This window comes from Pelodiscus sinensis, chromosome 17 (genome assembly GCF_049634645.1).
Source record: "Pelodiscus sinensis isolate JC-2024 chromosome 17, ASM4963464v1, whole genome shotgun sequence".
In the NCBI taxonomy this organism is placed as follows: domain Eukaryota; kingdom Metazoa; phylum Chordata; order Testudines; family Trionychidae; genus Pelodiscus; species Pelodiscus sinensis.
The window spans coordinates 34,197,478-34,220,475 of record NC_134727.1 but is presented as its reverse complement, the minus strand read 5'-3'; the positions used below and the strand labels follow the sequence as shown (position 1 = coordinate 34,220,475).

The window sequence follows — 22,998 nt, the reverse complement described above, 5'->3', positions numbered from 1 at the left end:
TGTTACTATTTTGAAAAGCAGAAAGCTTCTAGTTAGTCAGAACCATCTCTACCGATCAACAAGAACCATGGTAAACAGTGGTATCGCCCATCTCCCTTCTTGTTCACTTCCAAAAAAATATGACAGTCACAGAACAAGCACTACCCCGGGTTGCTCTTACAGAGACAACTATAGGTCAATAAGCCAGAACCATAAATAGCCCGGCTACATGGAGCACAGTTCAAAGCTGCTAAAACATCTGTGATTTTTCTAAATAGAAACTACTCCTGTCCCTCCCCGTCGCTAGGCTTCTGCCTGCGGTGTCAGGACCGGACGAGGGCAGTCAGGGCAGGAATAGCCAAGCGAGGAGTTTTCGTATGGACTGCCCAGAGACCTAACACGAACTCCTGCCAGTAAGGGCTGGGGGGCTCTCTCCCCTAGACCAGCCCAGAGGAGGAAGTAGTTCTGCCAGTTGGGCACCGTCTCACCCACCCCGCCTCGCGAACCAGCTGCTCCTTACCGCGATCAAGGTGCTGCTGCGGCCGTGCTGCTCGGTGCTCGCGGCGTCGGCGTCCAGGCCGTTGGCTCCAGCCCGGTCGGCGCTGCCCGCAACCCCAGCCGCCGGAGGAGGGGGGGCGGGCGGCGGCGGCGCCGGGGGAGGCTGGCGGTGCTTCCCGGCCCGCTTGGCCTTGGCCTGCAGGCAGCGCTGGTGCAGGGCGAAGGTTTGCTGTCGCTCCAGCTCCAGGCGCTCCGGGGACACGGCCTGGTAGCGGGACTCGCAGGCGCTGTGGTGCCGCCGGCAGAGCTCGATGCGCCGGCGGAGCCGCTCCATCACCGCGCTGTGCCGCGGCACCACGAACTCCGCCATGGGGCAGGGGGGCAGCACCATGGGCCGGGCACCGAGGGGGCCGCTGCCGCTCAGCGGCTCCTCACGCCGGCCCCACCATGGCCAGGGCGAGACCGGGGCTCCCCTCGAACCCTCCCCAGGCTGCCCTGAGGCCTCGCCCCCTCCCCAAGCGGGCTCCCTTCAGGCCTCGCCCACCCCCCCACTTCCTCCTCTTACGCCCCGGCCCGACTCCGCTCCCCGCGCCCCACTTCCTCCTTCGCCCCGCGGCCGCTTCCCCCCCCCTCAGCCCGGCCCGGCCGGAGCCCGCGCCACTTCCCTCAGGCGCGGCGGCCGCCTCGCTGAGGCCCACAGCCCGGACTCCCCATTGTTAGCCGCGCGGCCGCCATCTTGGAACTGCTTTTCCCCTTAAGAGCCGAGTTCAGACTGACTAGGCGGGGCTTCCTGGGTGGTGTCTGACGTCAGGCGCACGGAGGGCGCCGCGGGAGATGACGGACATCTTGTCCAGCCCACCAGCTTGCCCGAGGAAGGAACCAGGGGCGGGGCCTAATGACGATCCTGTAGGCGGTGCCCTTTCACTGCATTTAAAAGGCATCGACGAGGAAGAGGCGGGGGCACGTTGAAGACAGCCAATGAGAAGCGAAGGGCGGAGCTGTGAGTGACAATTCGGTGGTCCCTGCTCGGGCCAATAGAGGGCCGGTATCCCTTCCCCCCCAGCGTCCAGGCCTGATGAATGAAGAACTAAGGAAGTGGGCTAGAACTGGCCACTGGGTGGGGAAAAGCGGGGATTAACCAAACCGGCTGATAAAACACTCAAGCCTATGACAGACAGCGCTGTTCCACTAAGGCAGATGTTTAAAAAATTAGACTAACCCAGCCATAGGTATAGGCACTAACTAGTAACAACTGGCTCCGGAAAAGGTCACAACTAGGGCTATAAGCCCTTGCTGCCTCTCTGGGGAGGAGAGGAAAAAGAGATGGAGGCAAAAAAGCAGGAGCTGGCTTAAAAGCCAGTTCTCCTCCAGGAGCTGGGGGGTGGTGAGAAGGGGCAGAAGTGCAACAGGATACTGGAGGAACTTCCACCTTTCAAAAGCAGGGAGCATAGGACCAGTAGGGAACTGCTTGAGCCCCTGCTCACTATGGTGCTTCTGCCTTTTAAATGTAGCAAGAGCCAGCAGGGTTCTTGCTACATTTCAAAAGAGAGAACAACCCTTATCGACTAATCAAATAGTTTATGCAAATTCCATCCACTATTCCATTAGGTGATTAACATCCCTAGTCTCAACTAGGAACTCAAGCCCCTTCTAGTATGTTTCTACTAAAGCCTTATTGGCAGTGTTTGCACCGGTCTTTCATCCTTGTGCAGTTTTCGCCATCCACATCAAGAATACTTTTTTACATGTGCAGGCCTGCCAAGGGGGTGAGGGATAAAAGGGGCCCAGAGCTCCTGGCTGCTGCTGGATGGTCAGAGGCCCAGGCCCTTTAAATCACCAGCACAACTCTGCCCAGTATGTTCCAGAGATGCTGAGTAGGGGACATGGTCCAGACAGCACCAGGGGGAAGCTGCTGCTGCTTCTGGGAGCACAAATCCCTCCCCCCCTTCTGCAAACCACCTTGGCTAAAGGACCCAGCGAGTGTCAGCTCACCTGTTTGTGCAAATGTGCACCTATGGGCAGACTGCTCATCAGCCAGGTAAAACTGGAATCTCCTGCATACTTGCACAAGTTACAGGGAACAACTGACCAGTTTGCCCTATGCTACTCATCAGTGCTCCAGGACGACCCCCCCCCCCCAAAAAAAAACCCCACACACCTCCACAAAAATCAGTAATAAGGTTCCACTCCACAAGTATTAGAGTAGTAAAAAAGGAAGATGAGAGCACTACTAGAACAATCTTGATCAGTTGGTAAAATAGGTGAAACAGAAGCATGTACTCTCAGATAACTAAATGTAAAAGTGAACATCAAGGCCAAAAAAGCGCCCAACAAAAACGAGATCACAATGCATGGTACTTTTTAGGGTAGAGTTTTCTACCTTAACTGAAATAAGTTGGGGGGTAGAAGAGGGGGAGTAATGGTGGATTATCAAATTAACATCAACTCCTCTGCAATAATTGTGGCAAAGGAGGGGGGGGCCCTAATGTGATCCATAGGTGCATAAAAAAGGGCAATAAATTACACTTCTATTTGGCCTGAAAACAACTACTGCTGGAATGTTATTACTGGTGCTGATGTCTACAATTCATATAAGATGTTGGAATAAGGGTGTCATAAGAATGGTTAATGGGCTAGGAAAAAAACATAATAAAGGACACCAAGCTCATTTACTATAGAGCAGTTTTTAAGTACCACTGCAGAGAAATACTTTACAATAGGCTCTTCAATCTAGCAGCAAAAAAGGGTATATAATCCAATCCATTGGCTGGAAGCTGAAGCTAGACTAATACAGTTAACGTGCAAGTGTTTAACTGAGGATAACCAACCACTGAATAATTTACCAGAGGTAGTAACAGAATATAACACTAGCAAGTTTAAAATCAGGATTAAAGTTTTTCTAAAAACCATATAGTAATTATTTCAAGGAAGTTCTATCACTTCTGTTATACAAAAAGCTCTGACTACATAACCACAAAGGTCCCTTCAGGCCTTGGAATCTATGAATTTATATACTACTTTTCTTGAAAAGAAGCTCTGAACAGTGGAATCTGTATTCCAAAGTTGAGTCAGAAGAATTTACAGTATGGGAATACAGAGAACAAACCTTTTAGCAATGTACAGAAATGAACTATTCATACCATATGTTTTACTAGATTATGGGTTGTAATACAAGATTGTGCAGATGACCTATGAAAACTGTCATGACAAATGTTTTTTAAACTTGATAAGTATTGTATTTGGTGTGCCACTTGAAATGGGAGCATGTGTACATTCAAAAATTCTTGAGATTTCAAAAGTACTAAATTTACTAAGATTAAAGTATCAGCCAGAACCATGCATAGTAGAAGGTAGAGGAGTACTTACTGGTTCCTGCAACAGCATTATTATGAACTGGATAAGGACAAAAAAATACCATGAGCAGTAATCGATAATGAACCTAAAAAAGCAACATTTATAGAATAAACTGACAAGGGAAAAAACAGCAACCCTCAGAAAATCCACCAACTATGGTCAAAAAGAACAGATTCTTGATAATCGAAATCACAGCTGCAGTAATACAATTAAAATACCGAAGGACTATGACAGAGTTGTTGTGGATCCAAATCCCAGTCCTCTTCTAAAGTAAGTTACTAAACAAGTCAGGCACAACCTGAATACAGTTATATGGTTTGTAAAATTGATGACAAAGTATCTAGATACTGATTTTGTTTATTAAGGGCATATTAAATTTATTGGTGTTTTAAAAAAAATAGAACTTCCAAAAACTTGTTAAGCTTAACCCCTCTTAGCAGCAGTAGTGGCAAATTTATCAAGACTGGTGGCAGCAGATGAAAGAAAAAAAACTGATTCAAAACCCAGCAGTAACCCCCTAGTCTTAGATTTTTGATAGCTATGCAGGACAGATAGCTCAGGTGCTTCTAAAAACAGTCAAGTAAAAAAAAACTCGTCTCTAATTAGCATGGAACTTACAAATGGCTTACCCCAGTCAGGTTTTCACAAGTTCTGAAGTTTAGAAATTTTATACTTGCTACCAAGACTACTAAGAACATTATGGGAGGCATAGTCTTGAGAGGGTGTGTTACACAGCCCAAGCTAAGGTGAATCAAGAGGCAAAAGAGTTCAATTCACATCCTAATCTCTTCATCCAGCTCTTCTCCAATGAAAAATGTTTCATGTGGTATTAAGTTTGAGAAATTTGAGTCTCCAAATTTAAGCTCCGAGTCGGTTACTTGTAACTAGAGGTTCTTCAAGATGTGTGGTCTCTATCTGTAGTCCAGTGAATGTTTACATATGCATATTATTCATCCAGAGCTGGATAATTTAAAATTAGTAGTCTCTTGGTTCATGTATGCAACCTGAACTCACCTCATGGGTTTTGTCACAGGTGAGAAAGAGCAGGGTAGACTAAATGCATCTCCTGCACCTTCTCTACTTCAACAGATTCCCAGCAGAGGGGAAAGAGGGCATGAAGTAGAATACAAACAGGGACCACACATCTCAAAGAACCCATAGTTGCAACATACAGGTAAGTAATCTCTTCAAAAGAGATGGTCTCCTATTGTAGTCCATTCAGGAGCTCTAGTTAGTACCCCAATTGGAAGAGAAAAGGTGAGGGAGAAGGCATCTGTTGGGGATTCCTGTTACAATGCATAATGCATATCAAAAGGTGTGAACAGAACTCCTCCATATGATATCCCTTAGTGGCACTTAGTGGAAGGAGGGCCCTGGTCAAAGCCTAAGATTTTGATGAGAGGGCCTGCATCTTTGTGGGTTAGCTAGAGGTTGGATAATTGATAAAACTGTAATGCAGCCCCAAATCCACTTGTCATATGGAGACTACCCACCCCTTAATTCTTTCAAATATTACAAAAAAGCAGCCTGGGAGACTCTCCTGATTGGTTTCATCTGTGGAAAGTAAAAGGTAAGGCCCAGCATCTAGCTAGTGGAGTCTCCATTCCCCTTCCAATGCATGCAGTTTCAGTAAGAAAACAGGATGATTAACATGCAATTGGGAAATAACCTTTGGCAAAAGTTTGGGTTGAAGATGTATGGATAAAGTATCCACACACAGTGTTGTGAAAAGGTGGCCTACTATCACAGCCCTGAGCTTGCAAACCACTCACACACAATCCATCAGGAAGACAACTTTCGTAAAAAATGAGGGGCAACGAGCATGACATCTGCAACTCAAAGGGCAGTTTTGTTCATGTATATAGGGCCAGGTTATGATCCCATTGGAGATAATGGATTGTATAGGTGTGAAAAGTTCTAGAGGCCCTTCCAAAATTTAGCCAGCCAGCCAATGTGAGGGTAAAGATTGAGTGCCCTTAACATTGGGGGGCAAAGAGGCACTAACTGCTGCTAGTTAGATCTTGATAAAACCAAGGGCAAGACCTGGCAACCTTAAAGGACAAGAGATACTCTAGGACAATGGGAACCCTAACTCCTTCTGAGGAAGACTTTTGCACCCAGGAGGCAAAGTGCCTCCATATGGCTCAGTACCTACACCTAGTGGAGTCCTTCTTGCCACTGGAAAGGGTATTTTGTATTTGTGAGGAACACACACATTCAAGATGATGCCCATCCAAATACAATGCTGAGGGGAAGCACCCATGGAGTGGGATGGCTGATGGAACGTTTGTATCGGTAGACTGAGGAAAGGAATGGGGAAACGGGCATGAAGACATGTGACGGTTAAGAAAGCAAAACCGTCTGGGCTAGCGGGGGACTATCAAGATGACTGTCGCTTTCTCCTATTTGATCTTGGTGTAGTACCCAAGGTAGGAGCAGGAGAGAAGGTAAGAGGTCATAACCGAACAGGGTAGGATGAGAGCATAAATGCCAAGAGTGCTGAGCCAGACCTCCACTTAAGCAATATGCGTTCAGAGAGGATGCAAAGGAAGTCCGTGGTCAGAGGTCCACATTTGTTGAGACCTGTAGTAAGTTGTTGCAGAGTTCCCACATGTAGTTGATCATGAGCCGTCTCCTGAGCAATTCTGCAAATCACTTGAGGTTTCCTGGGGGGGGGGGGGGGGGGGGGGGAAGAGCTTGCAGAAAAGATTATCTAGAGGTGCATGCACCAGTTTCAAAGGGTGACTTGCTTCTCAGCACTTCAGTGGTTGCCCTTTTGCCTGTTTGTTGATGTAGCTGTAAGCACACCATTGTGGTAATGTCCAACAAAAAAATAAAGTGAGAACAGATGCCGCAGACAAAGGCCTGGCATGTTGATGTGGATTCTGGATTCCTGAGGGCTCTATTATTCCCAAGTCATATGTACATCCATATGCACACCCCGGCCTAGAAGGGAGGTGTCTGTGATGATAGTCCTTTTCAGGAAGGGAGAGCAGAAAGATCCACAGATCTAAGGCAGCTTGATACAGATTCCCTCACTATGACTGGAAGTAATGGAAGGAGTCTCCTTTCTTAGTTTTGGAGGAATACTTATGGGTCATGCTTCCTTGCCTCCTGACAAGGCCCCAGCATGGCATCCATAACAATGGTACAACTGATGCCAGACCCCGATTCTGCAACAGGAGGGGGTGTCTCAGGCTTATCTACAAGGAAGTTCCCTGGCTTTATGGCAACTTCTACAAGATGTTTTAGATGGAGAGCCCAACCTTCAGGTATGCCTTGGCAAGGACTGGTAGATATTGCACCTGGATGCAATGTGGCCTTCTTCCAAGCACTAGGCAGTGTTTGTCACTGTCTGGGGGGGAGGGGGGGGGGGAAAGAAGCGGGCAGGAGGCACAAATTTTAAATCTGAGGGGTCTTCAGCATTGTCCAGTATCTGTGCACAGGTACAGAGAAAAAAACAGGTCCCCCCCCAACTATTCAACTCTAAAGATACTAGAAACTAATAATAAAAACAGTAACAATCTGTAACACTATATTCAAGTTTAAAAAAAGTGTCAAAAGTGAATGGACACCAATTATTTCCTTCTCACTGCTGCATGGTGTGGATTGTAATTGGAGATCCAATTGGTCTACCCTGGCCTTTATGACCTCAGACTAAACCATAAAGTGTGTTCAAGGCATGTGCTCAAACCAATAGATACTACTACTTTTAAATTCTCTGGCTCTCAACACACAATGCACATGTGTAAACCCTCACTGGAATACAATAGAGACCATCACTTGAACCATACATATTAAGGAATAATTGCTGCATTAAAGTAAACTTAATTTCAAAAAATTATTAACTGGTGTAAGGGAAATATACTGAAATTGCTGTATGTATGTATGTACGTACGTACAGCAAGGTAGAGAGGACATTCTACCATTCTTCATGTCAAGTGCTTGGAGTAGTCCAAAACCCCACTGCTTTTTAAAATGGAATTAGACTGCAGGCTCTGGCTATTCGCATATAGAAGTAGTCTATTTCTGCAGTTAGTCAATAAGGTTGGAACACCGGGACTTACAAATATTTGTAACAGATTTCCAGAGATATCCAGTCCTTGGATTCAGTAGATTTGCTAGCTTTAAACAATATGCATACCAACAAAGCTTAGGATTTTACTTTTACCATCTTAAAAAAAAACAACAATGTATTAACTTCATTCAAATGTTTAAGTTTCACAGCTTTTAGCAATGAAGGCACCCTTTAAAGCAGAGTAGGCAGATATCATGCTGCCTATGCTATGGAGATAAACACGTTTTGTTTATGCTCTATTTATAAACACTCCACGAAAGAGACATACCACATCACGAGGCAGGACTTAATTTTTAACACTAGTTCATAAAAGTGTCAAAAATCCAAGGCTTTTTGGCCCATCACAGCTATTGGCTTCATTTTGACACTGCATTTACTACCAACTCTAATCGCACTGTGTGCCTATAATAAATCCCATCTGGTATTCAGCTCCAATAGCTACCCCTTTCTCCAGATATTCGTCACCTGCTGAAGCACAGTAGTCTTTTGCTTGATTATTACAATTGCCATTAAACAAGGCTGCAGCTCCTCTTCACCTGGATACTGAAATCCCAGAGCCAAAAAGCCTTTAGCTGTTTCTTAGCCAATTAGACAAAGAAAGCTGTCTAGATTTAAGTTTCTTTATTAATCAGAGTAAACTTACATTTATAACTTATCCAATATATTTATATATGCATACTGCATCTACAATTATCCTTTTTCAAACAAAACAGACAGGACTTTTCTGTGAGAGAAGTCACAGTTCTCATTTAGCAACACTTGAGGATTTTGCTTTTGAAACCATTTATGGAGGCAATACTGGCATTTAGAGATAAGTGCATATGGGGATGGCAGAGGGGTGCAGAGAAACTAGTCACTAGCACCATGTTTGCGGTCACAGGTTGAATGGAGCCATGTGTAGAGATAGAACTTGTTTACCAGTAATAAATATTTGTAAGAATACCCTCTCCATCCCAGAGGTCCAAATCTTAGACATTGTCAAATATATTTTACAATCCATACAGTCTCAAGTTCTGTTAATTCACTGAATTACCACAAATTCTGAAAGGCCAGTTTCTATCTCACTAACATCTTAGCAAACTTACTGGTATTTTCTTATGTTTCTTTTACCTCCTTTCACAATCACAGTTCCAAGACAACTATTTTTCAGCATTTTCAAAACACTCTTTACTATTTCAGATACTAAAGATTTGAATGTTAAGAGTCGTTTGGCTCTGCAGAACTAGTTAGCACAAAGTGTCTTCATAAAAAAAGGAAAGAATTCAGGTTTTGCTATATAAAGACCAAAGACAACCCTTTACAAAAGGTCCATTTATCACTGCACTTCTGTGCGTCTTCTGCTTACTAAAATACAGACTTCTTTCCAAGTATTCTTAAGAGTCACTAACTGTTCAAATCACAGGTGGGAGACACCTGAAGTGTCAGGTATTCAGAAAATAGTATTAGCTTGAATAAATGTATTCTCCCATTACCTGGAAGTGGACAGATAACAATGACAACCCTTTCAACAAGAATGGAATCATATCCTTTATCTATTCAAAAGAGGCTTGCAATTTAAACACTGGAGGCAGCATTAGATGCCATGACATCTTAAAAACTGAAGTGTTTCTACCTATTGTGAAGTTTCACCATTCAATGTAGTGACTATTCAAAATTTGTACTATGGTACCAAAAGAAAGCCATCACATGCAGACAGGAAACCTTTTCAAAGAGGTCCTGTAGAAGCAAAGACTTGTACATTAGCAATATTATTTCATAGCTGATGTCTGCCAAGCATTTCAGAATTTCATCTCTAGTAGTATTTTGGAAGAGTGCATGTATGTAGGGAAAATGTACTGAAAGTTAAGGCAGGTTGTATAAGATTAAAAAAAACAACATTAACTGGAGTGAATTAAAGTAGGTTTAGTGCCGGAGATAACCACAAGAGACCATCTACACCTATTTTTATCCAAGAGGAACTTAAATCACATCTCTATAAAAGTTATCTAGAGAACCAAGAACTAATTTAAAAGCAGTGCTTATAAAACACGACAGCTTCCAACATCAAGGCAAAAGCTATTGGGGGAGAAGGGGAGGAGATGTGTTTAAGAAGTGTGTAAAGAGGTCTGATTTCCAGAAGCCAGTCATTCTTAACAGTCTAAACTTACCATGTTTTACTTGAGTACTAAAATCAAGCAATCCGGCTATGCATTTATGATCACTGTATTTAACCCCTCCCCCCCAAAAAAAACCCTCTTGGTTCAAGACAATCATCCAGATAATTAGTTTTTAAAATGTTAGACATTGGTAAGATAGTTTTAAAATATTGGGGTCATGTTTTTGCTTCTATAGTTTTTCTTCCCCTTCTAACCTAACCAAAAACAAATGGAAAGTAGGAGTGTTTCTATTCAGTGCAAGGAGAGCAATTTAAAGTCATTCTGAACAAAGACGGCAGAAAGCTAATCTATGTAGAAATCTTCCCTCCTAATCCCATTTTGGTACATTAATGAAAGCATCATAGTTTACCCTCTTAGAGGTATGTTCTGTGGGTAGTCATTTACATTCCACAAAGAAACAAAAACTTTAGCACAGTATAGTATATTAGACATGACATTTAAAAAAAATTTATTTAACTGATTTGGAACCCCCTATATTCACAATTTAGAATGCAACTGTATATGAAAAGCAGATTAAAGACTCAAATGGTTACACAGTAGGTTATTCCACATGCTCCTTCCCCATCTACAAATACTGACATCTCTGCTTTTGATATGAGTCTTTAGGTCAACTTGTCTATTCTTTGCCCACCTCCATCTGTTCAGGAGTTTAAATACAGCGGCAACAATAAGGAGATTAGGGACACTGTTGTAGTCAGTGTTTGTATCCTGGAAAGGAGTAGGTATAGCTTAAAAACCCCACCCCTTTGCCCCATCAAAAAAGTTTAATAGTGAGCCAAGCATAAAGTAATTTTCAGCAATGCAGGCCAACTCACACCCTAAAAAAGCTGCACAGTAGCAGAGAAAGCTAGGGCAGAGTGAAGGAAAAGTACTTTTAAAATAAGAACTCCCAGAACCCCTAATCACTGCCTATGAGAAGAGCTCAAGAAATAAAGAATCAGACATCTGGCCCCTGTGAGTCTTGCAAGATTAAGTACCATAATAAAAGATACCTTAAAAGCCCCCACTACCTTAAGCCAATTGTGAACACTTAACTGGGCAACACACTTATTTCATGGCCTACCTATACTTCTCCCTCATCAATTAAAGGAGAGGATTTATTGGGAATATAAACATATATCTTACGTATATTTCTTTACATGGACTTTAGCTTTCTTCCCAGCCCTAATCTCCTTATTTGAGAGGGTTTAAAAAAAACCAACACAGTAACCATGACAACTACTTCTTTAACATGACGACCAAATTTAAGGGATATACAAGCATTGCCAGGAATTTCCATTTTATAAAAAAAATAGTTATAAAAACTGCATTTCACCAACTAGCGTTTTTCTAGATTTGTTATTTTTCATTGATCGATTAATACATTAAATTAAGCTAAGTTTGAGAGACTGGCAATGTTCTACCAATCTATTTAAAAATAAAAAGGTTAGTTTTGTTACATTCCAAAATCCACAGCCCATTACATTAAATGCATCTTTCTACAGGAATGATGTTCTTTTTAAAACAGATGATTGCAAATATTTTACTGCTAGACACTCAGTTATATTGGATAGTGTGACTGGAACCTGTAGATGGTGAAGTCTTGAGGTTTGTCTGAGTTTCAACATAAATGGTGTCCAAGGTCCTCTCCCAGAACCATGTTGGGGGAAAAAATAATCATAGATCAAGTTCTTATGATTTTTTCAATCTATTCACAGTTTCTTCCTCCTGCAGTATTAAAATAAAGTCAAAGTGTCAAAAAAGGTATGGTCTTATTCTTTGAATTTGCTATTAAGATTAAAAATAGTCTTAAATGTTTATACAAATTAAACAGTTTGGAATTATGGCACTACTACATTGCAAAAAGAATGAACTTTTGACAAAGTCAACAATTAGTAAAGCTTCCATTTCGTTTTATTCCGGTAATTCCTGACATACTAACCCACTTTTCAAGGTTGATGCACAGTATTTACTCTGAAATTTAGATGAACTGTGACCTTCCTTTGTTTCCACAAAGAAAGTGTTCTTTAAAATTTGGTTCTAATATTGTGATGCAGTAAGAGGAAAATGTTCTGCTACCATGAAAGCACGCACTCCAGATTCCCTATAAGCACAACAGAAAGTCTGTGTCCTTATTTCTTGGGTTACTGGTTTTATGTTCAAACAGACAGACAACTGTCTTTTACTGTGATCGTGCCAAACAAAATGTTCTTGTCTCTGCAGGGCAGCTATTTACTAGCAGACTTCCACCATTATTCCAGCCCACATCTTTGCAGTATTAAATAATAATAGATAAGATACCTGGGTACCAATGTAGCTTTTAGCCAGATTTTAAATACCATTACTTCAAAAATCCACTGCAGCAAATTAGGAATCCTGGCTAGTTGCCTGATTACAGTGGCACGATTTTCCAGCGTGCTTAATGGAGTTAATGAAGACTCCCACTGAAATCAGTGGAAGTCTTACCACAGATTTGGTACCATCACCCATCACATGGTAGGAATCAGGCCAATATTCAGTGCTTTTGAAACCACCACCAAAAAACACACTGTATAGGAAGGCTCAACTATCCTTTCACCTCTAGAAAAAGTTCCCTCCAAAAACAGGAAAGAAGCAGATTATTACGGGTTACTGGAGGATTTCATTCCATACAGACCCACTGGTTATTCTGGTACCCTTCAAAATGTGCAGTTTTATATAAAAGATTTAGGAACAATTGGATCATCTTGTCCATCCTCACTCATGCCAGTACTACAGATTACTGAATTTTATACTAACCAAATCATGAACACCTCAAAAAACAGTACCCAATGGAGTAACCATGTAACAGCTAAAAAAAAAAATTCAGCAGTTACACGCCTACCACCCAAAACTGCTGCCTCTGATACAGCCCAGGCTTATCAGTCAACTGTTTAATCATGTAAACAGTCACATCCTTACTTCCCAGTAGAGGAGGGTAGCTGTGGCAGTGGGTGACAGGTAGGCAGGGAACTTGGTTCCTGCAGTGAGACCACCCACACAACAAAGCCCCTTTCCCTTCATTGTAGCCCAGCAAATCTTTGCTCTCCTAATCATCTCACTGTATTACTCTTGGGTGGGTCAGGGCAAGTTTCTCTCTAAGCTTAGGAAACTCTAGACCAAAGAATAAGAGCTTTATACATGTACGTATGTTCTCATATCCTGCCCATCATTTTAGTAGTGCAAGCGTCCTCTTACAGATTTCTCCACTATTTCAAGCATCATCGCCTATTAGAACCCATTTTATTATAGAAACACGTACAGACCAGGATACTGAGGTTATCCTGTTTTCCAACCCTTAATGTCAAGTTTTTAATATTAGCACCACTTCAAATTGCAGAATATCCTTGAGAATTTAACCACCGTGGACTGAGCTCAACTAGATCAGTTACATCCCAGTGAAGTTCGATCATGTGTATTAAAAGTTGCCTTTACAGAGCTTTTTAAAAGAGTGAATCATTAATTAACAATAGTGGATCATCACATGATGACCACTTCTACTCAGAACACCAAAACGTTGTGTTTACCTCTGGTGTGGGTTTTCCATCTTCTTCCTCTTCCTCCTCCTCCTCCTCCTCCTCCTCTTGACTAGCATTTCCAACATCAGCATCACTCTTTTGCTTCTCTTCTAACCAAAAGAATCAAGAAATAAGTGAACTTATTTTGTTTTCTCCACTGGTATAAATTTATGGCCTAGTCTACACTAACCCCTGCAGCTGATCTAATACTAAATTATTTCAGCTATGGAAATAGCGTAGCTGAAATAGACATTTACCATGGCATTTTGCATGCAGTAAGATCAGCAGGAGCTGATCTCCTATCAACACCAGTTACTCTTCTTGTCCTGGTGGAGTACCAGTGTTGACAGGAGAGCGCTTGGAGATCAGTTTATCACATCTAAGCAGACATGGTAAATTGACAGCCAGTTGATTGAACACTACAGTGTCAATCCCCAGAGTACCAGAGAGAAGCCCTAGGTCTACCAATACTACTGTCATCACTTTCTGCATGAAAGAGTAAACCAATTCCAGATTTTACCACAGTTCAAGAAGCCTCCATAATGCTTACCCTGCTTGTCTTCATTTGAGTCAGCTTCCTCCTCTTCCTCCTCCTCCTCCTCTTCTTCATCTGCCTTGTCTTTACCCTCCTCTTTCTCTTCCTCCTCATTCACATCAGGTTGAGGAGCATCAGTCTTTTTGTACTCTGCAGCACTTGGCTGTTTCTAGAATGTCAGAAGAGTCAAACAAACATCTGCCCATTTTAAAGTTCTTGTATAGCAGCATTTGGACCTATTTCTAGGCACTTCAGAAGGAAATTCATACCTTTCCAGAACAGCAGAAGAGGACAACAAGGAACACAGGCAGAGCCACAGTTAGGATGTACACTACCCACAGCCAAGGACGCTCTTCAGCAGCTGCCATCATCTGGCCCACAACACCAGGCTAGAAGATAAATTAAATCCTTAAGTCTCGAGTATTTACCTCTCCTACTGTTGTATGCAACAAGTTTTATGGCTATCCATGGGGACTTGTAACTGTCTCCAGTCATACCAAGTAGGGACAGCCACATTTTATTTTTAAATATATAGATCTAGAATTAGTCAGAACTACACAAGCTAATTATTTGCTTTATTCTGTAGCACCTAGATAACCATGAATCAGGACAACACTTTGCTTGGCACTATTCAAAGAGATGGTCCCTGTCCCATGCTTAGCCTTCTATGAATGATTATAACTTTCTCAACTCAGGAAAAAATGTGGGGAACAATATTCATAGAATTTAACCTAAAACAAAAATTATAAACAAACAGTAGGTTATGAGGAAAGCTATTTTTTATGGTCAAGATTAAAATGTTATGTTTCCAATAGGGATGTTAAAATGTATGTAATAGGACTGTGTAACTGCTGAAAATTTTAGAAGCTATATGGTTACACATGGGGCAGCAGTCAGCTTCTGCCTGCCACCCTGCTCACAGGGAGCCAGCTGATAAATGGGATAAATCTCATGCTGATTATCCATTTAAACAAGTACACTCATCTCTCTAGCTTCCAATAGTGTTTAAAAAAAAAAAGAAAAAAAAGAAGTAGTGCTGTGTTCCCTGAAGATCATCATCCTCTTCCTTCCCACCCCCATAGTAACTTTTTTTAAAAATAGTTTTAACGGGAAAAAAATACACAAGATACTTAGGTAGGCTGGTTTTGATAGCGAAGATTATATCCTTCATTTTGAAAGCCTCTATCAGTTCATGTTTGGAAAAAAGTTATCTTTAAACAAGGGCTAGTAGCATAGATTTTTGTAAGAGTAAAAGCTAGAGGAGCTTGAAGCTCTTCTAGATAAGTAAAGATAATAAAAATTAAGAATAAAAGTATACAAAAATAAGCTTCTGCATCTCACCTCAGCAGCACCATCAGCCGCCTTTTTTAGACCCCACCCATCATTGGCCCAATCCTCTGCCACCACTCGGTCTATACAGATGATAAAGTTGTCAAAGAAGATGTCAGAGGTCATTGACCATAGCTCAAGGCCCACAGCAGTGAAGGGAGTCATTCTGAAAGGTTCTAGATCTTCAAAGAAGTCTGGGTTTGGGATCTTCCTGGGCTTCCAGATTCCCTGGAGAAAGCAAAGAAACGTAGCCTCATGCAACATACAAAATTTGTCTCTGAATTGGAAAACTTGGGAGGGGTGGGAAAAAAAGTTCCTGTGTTTCCCCACACTTGTACCAACAAAAGAGATATATTAACTATAACTTGCATTACTGATTGCAACAGAATCTTTATTATGTAAATAAAAAGTTTACAAACCTACTACAAGGCTGAATATTTTTCTAAGGGAGAGTGTCTTCCCTGCTTTACTCTTGCTGCAGCAGCTTTGAGCTTAGCTAGCTTTATTTTTTTGGCTTTCATGGGTAAGTTGTGGGGGTTGGTTTATTAAGGGGAATAAAAAATTGAACCTGTCCTTTGAAGTTATGTGATTTGCATGCCTAGCTATGCTGCCATTTTATTAAGACTATGAGGAATCTCGTTTTGGTGTATTGGGTAGTAAACTGGTATAGCCTAAGATGGAGCAGGGTCAATTATGATTTACTTAGAAGTAGGAGACATACCTGGTAACTGGGGTTGTCAATCATAGGAGGCTTCCATTTGCCTTTGTAGTTGGGATTGTCAACCATAGGCCGTTGCCAGGTACCACAGCCAGGAGCTGACTCACATTTAGGATTTGCAATCTGAGGTGCCTCCCACTCTCCATCCATATCCTCATCCCTGGAAAAAGCAAACTTATTAAGGGAGTTTGTTCTTGGGGTTTGTGGTCTTACTACTTTTACATTGTAAAATGAGGAAGATACTTTACAAAGGAAAGTAGTAATGAGCTTTATGGACAGAAAGCTTTGTAAGGGTTAAACATTTGTTGTATGTTTCAAGAGTAAAGTTATTTGTATTTTAACCATACCTCAGAGCCTAAGTCACAGACCAAGACACCACTGTGCCAAAACAAAATGATCTGGACCAGAGAGATCACAAGGATACCAGATATTGGCTTCTGTTCTGTTCTTGCTACTCAGACATGTGTGTCTTACTCCAGCACAAGCAAATTAGCAACTGGGACACACTGCATCCCATATTCACCAATAGTATACAGGATGAACTTCTGTTATCCAGGAGATGTGGCTGGACTACAGAGCCCCAACAGCAGAGGGTGCCAACAAGGCTGCTGGAGCTCCCAGGGGCAGCGGGACCCCACAGAGCTGCAGCAGCCAGGAGGCAGAGGTGCCAGGTGGCTGGGGAGAGGAACCCAACAGGGAGGCTAGTGCCTCCCCCCACAAGCTTCCCTTGGTCCAGCAAATTCTCTTGTCCAGGATCAGTCAGGTCCCAAGGGTGCTGGGCCAGTGAGGTCCAACCTGTTATAATTATGATGCATCTTGTACAAAATGTGTCATGTGGGTGTCACTAGAAACAAGTTATGGTTTGCAGAATACAATTATCGTGTGTGCATGTAGCATTTTTGTATCTCAAGTTATGAATATTGACTATGCATCTGTATTTCAAAACTCCCACAAGCTCTTTTACATCCAGTCAAGCCAGCAGAACAGTCGCCCTAAGAAAAATGTATCCTCATCTAATGGACTTTCTTGTGGACACTTCAGCTGGCGTGTGAGTAATGTCTGCTATGATTCATCAAAGCATGCAAGCGCATGTGACTAGCTCATGAGATTCTGAATTCCATCTTGTGCCTGTACTTTTCTACAGGCTCTGCTGGGGACTTTGTTGGAACAAATAAGTTCTCTCCACATGGAAGAAGCTATAAAAAGGGGGAAGGGACATAACCTCTGGACCTTCTTCTCCCTACAATTCCACAGCTCAAGAACCAAGACTGAACTGGGGAAGATAGTTCCAGGCAGGAAAGAAGGAATCCCAGTCTGTATGAAAGATCTGCAAACTGTTCACACCATCAGGGTAACTCATAGCTTGATTCAAATTTTCTTAAATTGCCTTTTTTATTATTATTTAGGTAACCAACTTTGATCTGTACACTATTGATCACTTAATCTCTGTAATTAATGGGTTTTACATTTTTACCTAATACTCTTTAAGTGCAAAATGGGAAATCTACTCAGAAGCAGGTGCAGATCCATTGTCCTTTACACATTGAGGAAGGGGCCAACCAGCAGTGAGAAGATACGAGACTTACGCTGGTCAGCCTTTCGACCAGAGCAAGAAGGTACAGCTCTGGAGTCCTAGGATGGTGAGGACAACTGGCTGGAGCCTCTCTATTGTTAGCTCATGAGTGGCTAGGAAAAACATTCATGTAACTGCAGCTGGGATGTCCCCATCTATGAATATTTATGTAAGTACAGGATCTGGAGGGGTCTGCTGTTTGTCACAACATCACACTGAGAAAGAGAGAGCCAAGGTTGATGGGCCAGAGACCTTAGCAATACTTCAGTATCAGGTTGCACTCTGGGAAGTCCATCCCAGGAACATTTTCTCCTACCAGTTTATGCCTAGTCTATGATCACTCAAGTGCCCTATTATATTCCTGAAACCCAGTTAGTGCCTTTGGGTCAAAAAAGTGACTGAGTGGGGTCTGATAAGCTGAAAATTACTACTTTTACACAAGTTGGATAAATGGAAGTCTAGTGACAGCATACCAGTCCTCTGGTTTCTCTGCATCAGGGTCAGCTACATATTCTGGCTCATCATCCAGCCAACCTTCTGGCTTCACAGCATCATCATCAGAAACCTTTGCAGGAGCATCCTCATCCCTTGGGAAAGAGATACAAGATTGTTATAGATTCCTGCCAAAAGGATTTGGCCAAAAAAAAAGCCACACGCTCCCCATAAGGCTTAAGACACTGTTGGATTAGATACAGGTCCTCACCAAGCCTGATTCCTATGACAATGAGTATATGAACAAGCCTATCAACTGACTGAGTAATTATGCTTTGACTATGAAAATGCAAAGTAGTAACTAATGGAAGGATGGGGGTTTTTTGCTACCCCATTCCTGGTAGTCATATGAAGCGCCTATTCCTTTGTCTTGTGTTGGGAGGAGTGTGCACGGAGACAGAATTGTAACATTTCATCTATCCTCGGAAAGAAGCATCCTAGGGAAAGCATATTAATGAGCAAGTACGTGATGTATTGTACCCAGTAAAATGCATTCTCAGGATCCAATTCTATTATATTGGAACTACCAATATTTTACCATGTGTCAGTCAAACTGACAAAGGAACAAAAATTTAGCTGTGCTTATTTAGCATTTTATGACCATCAAGGACAGAAGACAACAATCAGAATTGATCTGGGAAAAAAGTAGTAACAGTGAGGTGGCTAAGTTTGCAGGTACTAAGTTAGTAAGAGTTCAAAACTAAATGCTAAGAGCTACAACAAGATCTCACTAACCAGGCAAATAAAATGGCACATTGAATTCAATGTTGGCAAGTGCATAACAAGCTCATCTACACATGTAAAATAATTGGGTCTATTTTAGCTGTTCCCACTGAAGAAAGTTTTTTGGAGTCATTAGTGCCCTGCCAAATTTATAGTCTATTTTGGTCAATTTCATGGTCATAGCATTTTAAAAGAATACATTTCATTATTGCAGCCACCCAAATTAAGAAAACTTGAATTCTGCCAAGCTTCTTTCTAGTTTAAACAGCTTGAAAAATGACTGCATGTCCAATGTTAGATTGGTCAACACTAACCAGTCAGCTTGGAATACAGAGGACTAACAAGGACAAAATGACTAGCCAGGAACTGTTTTAGACCAGCATTAGGTTATTAAACAGCTTCCCCCAATTCCACCACTCAAGCTACTCACCAATCCTCTGGTTTAACAGCATCTGGGTCTGGGATTTTGGGTCTTTCATCCCAGTCCTCTGGTTTCTGGTCATCTGGGTCCTCAATCTCTCGGGGTGGGTTCACAGCAGGTGTCATATCATTCAGGAGATTCCCACTATTCACCACAGTGTTATCAACCAGAACTTCAAAACTATTATCAGGATTCAATACTGGAAGAGATAAGGAGGAAGAGAATGAATGGAGTCTTTTCCCACTAACATAAGGAAAAAACAGAGCTCTAGAGAACTCATCAGCACTTTCTACTCTGCCATCCTCTTCCAATCCTCAATACTATAGCAATAATCCCTCTAGAATGAAGTCACGAAATAATGATGCCCAAAAGGGGCTACTAAGGGGAAATAAATTAACCTATTTATTCTTGTGTAGAGGGGTAAGACAAAGGAAGGCTTTTCTGGTGTGTCTTAATGTGAGTACCCAATAAGCATTAGTACTATATACCCCCCCCAAATCAATTTTATCAGGAAAAAAGTTCTACTCTGCACATTCATACCTGTTACCTTTACTTATAAAATAGGGGTGGGGAACCTTTTTTGGACCAGGGGCCGATGACCCATAGAAAAGTCAGTCGGGGGCTGCACACAATCAGAAGCAGAAGAAAAAAAAAAAGAAAAAGAAAAAACCCACCTCACTGACGTGGCCCTTGACTGAGGAGAAAGACATTCCCCACTCACATACCAGAGCCAAATGTGGCTAAGGCTAGCAGATTGTATGCTCCAGTCCTGAGGGCTCCCCAATGCTGGGCAGGGGGAGGGAGGAGCCCTGCGCCTTGGGGGACCACATCCAGCCTTAGGTTCCCCACCCTTGTTATAAAGAGAAGAGTCTAGAATTGAGGGATTTATATGCTTCCTCTTTCCCTCACTCCTCCTAAAGAGTCAGGTTGTGTCACATTTTCTTAACAGAGAGGACAGGAACTTTAAAGACCGACAACTTCAATGTCTTATTTATTTGAAAAGTAACTGTGGAAAAAAGATTGTACTACTCTTAATGGATCACCTTTATATATGTTCAAGGTCCCCCAGCCCCAGTCTTTTGTGATATTAAAAAGCTTTTTACTCCTTTTTATTCTTTAGCCTTGCAGAGGCATCAACAGAATTGTTTAGCAAATTCCTATCAATGAAGGGTGGGGAAAGTTGATATGTTAACCAAGGACATATATTGACATCTTTATTACTGGTAATAAGGCATGGAGTTACACAATCCCAGTTTCAATCTGGGTGAGCAATTAAGAGTTTACTTTTTACACATATATTGATCATTTGATAAGAAATCATTGAGACCACAAAATATTAAACTGCATTCTCTTTTTCCCAAAGAGACAAAGTCACTTTTCAGACTAAATCCCACACCTGCCCATACTATCATGCCGCCATTGTTTAAAAAGTTTCTCCTTCATTTACAGAGCCTCAGAGCACAGTCTAAGTTCTATTCTGCAGAAGGAAGAAATGCAGAAAAACAAAAAGCCTTGTACAGGCAGTCCCCGGGTTACGTACAAGATAGGGACTGTAGGTTTGTTCTTAAGTTGAATCTGTATGTAAGTCAGAACTGGCATCCAGATTCAGACACTGCTGAAACTGACCACCAGTTCTGACTTACATACAGAATCAACTTAAGAACCCCAGGTGTCCCCAAATCAGCTGCTGCTGAAACTGATCAGCAGCTGATTCCAGGAAGCCCGGGGCAGAGCAACTCTGCCTGGGGCTTCCTGTAGTCAGCGCTGGTCAGTTTCAGCAGAAGCTGACTTGGGGACGCCTGGGGCAGAGCAGCTGGGGTGCTGCTGGGTTGCTCCAGTAGCGCCGCTCCTGGGTGCTACTGGACCAACCTAGCAGCACCCCATCTGCTCTGCCCCAGGCGTCCTGATTCAGCCGCTGCTGAAACTGACCAGCAGCTCTGCCACTTCCCCAAGTCCCGGCAGACCCATTACAGGGGGTATAATCCCATTCCCCTCTTCTCCCCTTTTCTTTACCAGCCACAAGTGCCCATGGGGCTCACAGCAGCTCTGTCTGGCTGGCCAGAGCACTTCTGGGTTCCAGGTGGTGCCAGACTATCAGGAGTGCCGGACCACTGGATGCCAGACAATTGGAGTTTTACTGTATATTCAGTTACTTGAGGACCCTTTTCCTTGCTCTTGCACACGCCCCCAACCTCCAAAAATTACCCCTTAAAAAGAGCTGCACATTTTCTTGAAACAAATTTATGGCTGCTTTACCCAGAGTATAGAGGTGAGTCTTCTTATCCGTAAAGTAGGTCTTCAGATCTGCATCTGGACGCTTTGCATGCTTCTCTTCATACTTGCCAGTTTTGGGGTTCTTGTGCCGAAAGATGAAGTGTAATTTATAATCTTCTCCACATTTATCAGGACCAAACATGATTGTGTACGGAGTTTTGTCATGGAATTGATCCTTTAAAGAGAACAATTGGAATAAATCGTTTTAAAGTTCAGGTTTAGACAAGAGAGCGCTTACCACAAGTGAACTTATATAGTTGTCACAGAAATTTGAAATGGAAGAAGCTAGTTAAGACAATCCAATCCAGAACCCTACTGGTGCATAGTTGGTCCCTGCAAATTCCATCATCTTGTTCAGTGGTCTTTGCTTTTCCCTGGCTAATAAGAAGGAGCTTTCAAGAGTGACAGGCAATATTAAAAACCTCAAGTAATAAATTTGTGCTTAAGAGGGGGCCATGTGCAAATGTTAAATAACCTATTAGATTAGCCAGAGGTTAATTTTTAAATTCCAAAAATCCCAGATATCCCACAATGCAAAAATCAGCACTGAAAGAGTGAAATCTTTACTGTGCATTTGACACTACTGTGTCTAGTCAGTCGCAATTTCCCTTCTGGCTGAAACAAAAGACAGAACTATGTAGCACTTTAAAGACTAGCGAGATGGTTTATTAGGTGATGAGCTTTTGTGGGCCAGACCCACTTCCTCAGACCCCCTTCTACATTCAGTTCCTCAGTCTGGATAGCTCTCACAACAGGAACATAAGGCATTAACAGGGTAAACTTGAATGAAAAGCCACAGAAGTCTGTACCAAGCATAGGGCTGATTATATGAAGCTTTAAGAATTAACTAGATGTTGGTTAATACCATCCCTTTAATAATTGCAACCCATGCTTTACACTCACTGTCCCTATTTGGGCATTCAATTCATAAAGAACTGAAGAAGCAACTGCAGTGTCACTAAGTGGCCTTTCACATCTTCAATGGCATATCCTGGTCAGACGTGGATTTGTATCAATAAAGATGCTGATGAAACAGCTAAGGAGAAGGAGAGCAGGGACAATAATTTTGACTTCTACTTTCATGGGAAGGAGCCTACTGAAAACTGGAGGACTTGGGAGTAAAGACATCCAGTAGCTAAATACAAAATCCTCTCATTTTACCTTTCAGATAATGCTGCTGGAATAGTTGCCCATGGGCCAGGCACAAGAGGTGTTTAACTCAAGACATTTACAGCACATAGTGCATCCTGCTAGCCCTACACTGCAAGCAGCAAGCCTCTAGTATTTAGGCACCAAGCTCTTTACAAGCAAACAAATGTAAGAAATCTGACGTAAAGAAATATGATTAGGATC

At 42.3% G+C, this 22,998-nt stretch overlaps 2 protein-coding genes across 8 annotated transcripts in view; both read right to left on the bottom strand.

Moving 5' to 3' along the window:
* MAML1 (mastermind like transcriptional coactivator 1) overlaps positions 1 to 2,483 on the bottom strand; it is a 39,513-nt gene extending 37,030 nt beyond the window's left edge. The window contains exon 1 of one of the 2 annotated variants that reach the window (XM_014581148.2): positions 500 to 2,483. In XM_014581148.2, coding sequence (XP_014436634.2) covers positions 500 to 868 — 369 coding nt within the window. In that variant the 5' untranslated portion in view covers positions 869 to 2,483. The remainder of the gene's footprint in view (positions 1 to 499) is intronic. The other variant, XM_014581147.2, reaches the window with a different exon arrangement.
* A 6,032-nt stretch (positions 2,484 to 8,515) lies between these two features.
* Positions 8,516 to 22,998, bottom strand: part of CANX (calnexin) — a 32,387-nt gene continuing 17,904 nt past the window's right edge. For all 6 annotated transcript variants that reach the window (XM_075900513.1, XM_075900514.1, XM_075900515.1 and 3 more), the window contains 9 exons: positions 21,628 to 21,820; positions 19,381 to 19,570; positions 18,209 to 18,322; positions 16,166 to 16,322; positions 15,457 to 15,672; positions 14,385 to 14,504; positions 14,131 to 14,284; positions 13,590 to 13,690; positions 8,516 to 11,772 (listed from right to left, as the gene is read on the bottom strand). In XM_075900513.1, the coding sequence (XP_075756628.1) occupies positions 11,737 to 11,772; positions 13,590 to 13,690; positions 14,131 to 14,284; positions 14,385 to 14,504; positions 15,457 to 15,672; positions 16,166 to 16,322; positions 18,209 to 18,322; positions 19,381 to 19,570; positions 21,628 to 21,820 (1,281 nt within the window). In that variant the 3' untranslated portion in view covers positions 8,516 to 11,736. The remainder of the gene's footprint in view (positions 11,773 to 13,589; positions 13,691 to 14,130; positions 14,285 to 14,384; positions 14,505 to 15,456; positions 15,673 to 16,165; positions 16,323 to 18,208; positions 18,323 to 19,380; positions 19,571 to 21,627; positions 21,821 to 22,998) is intronic.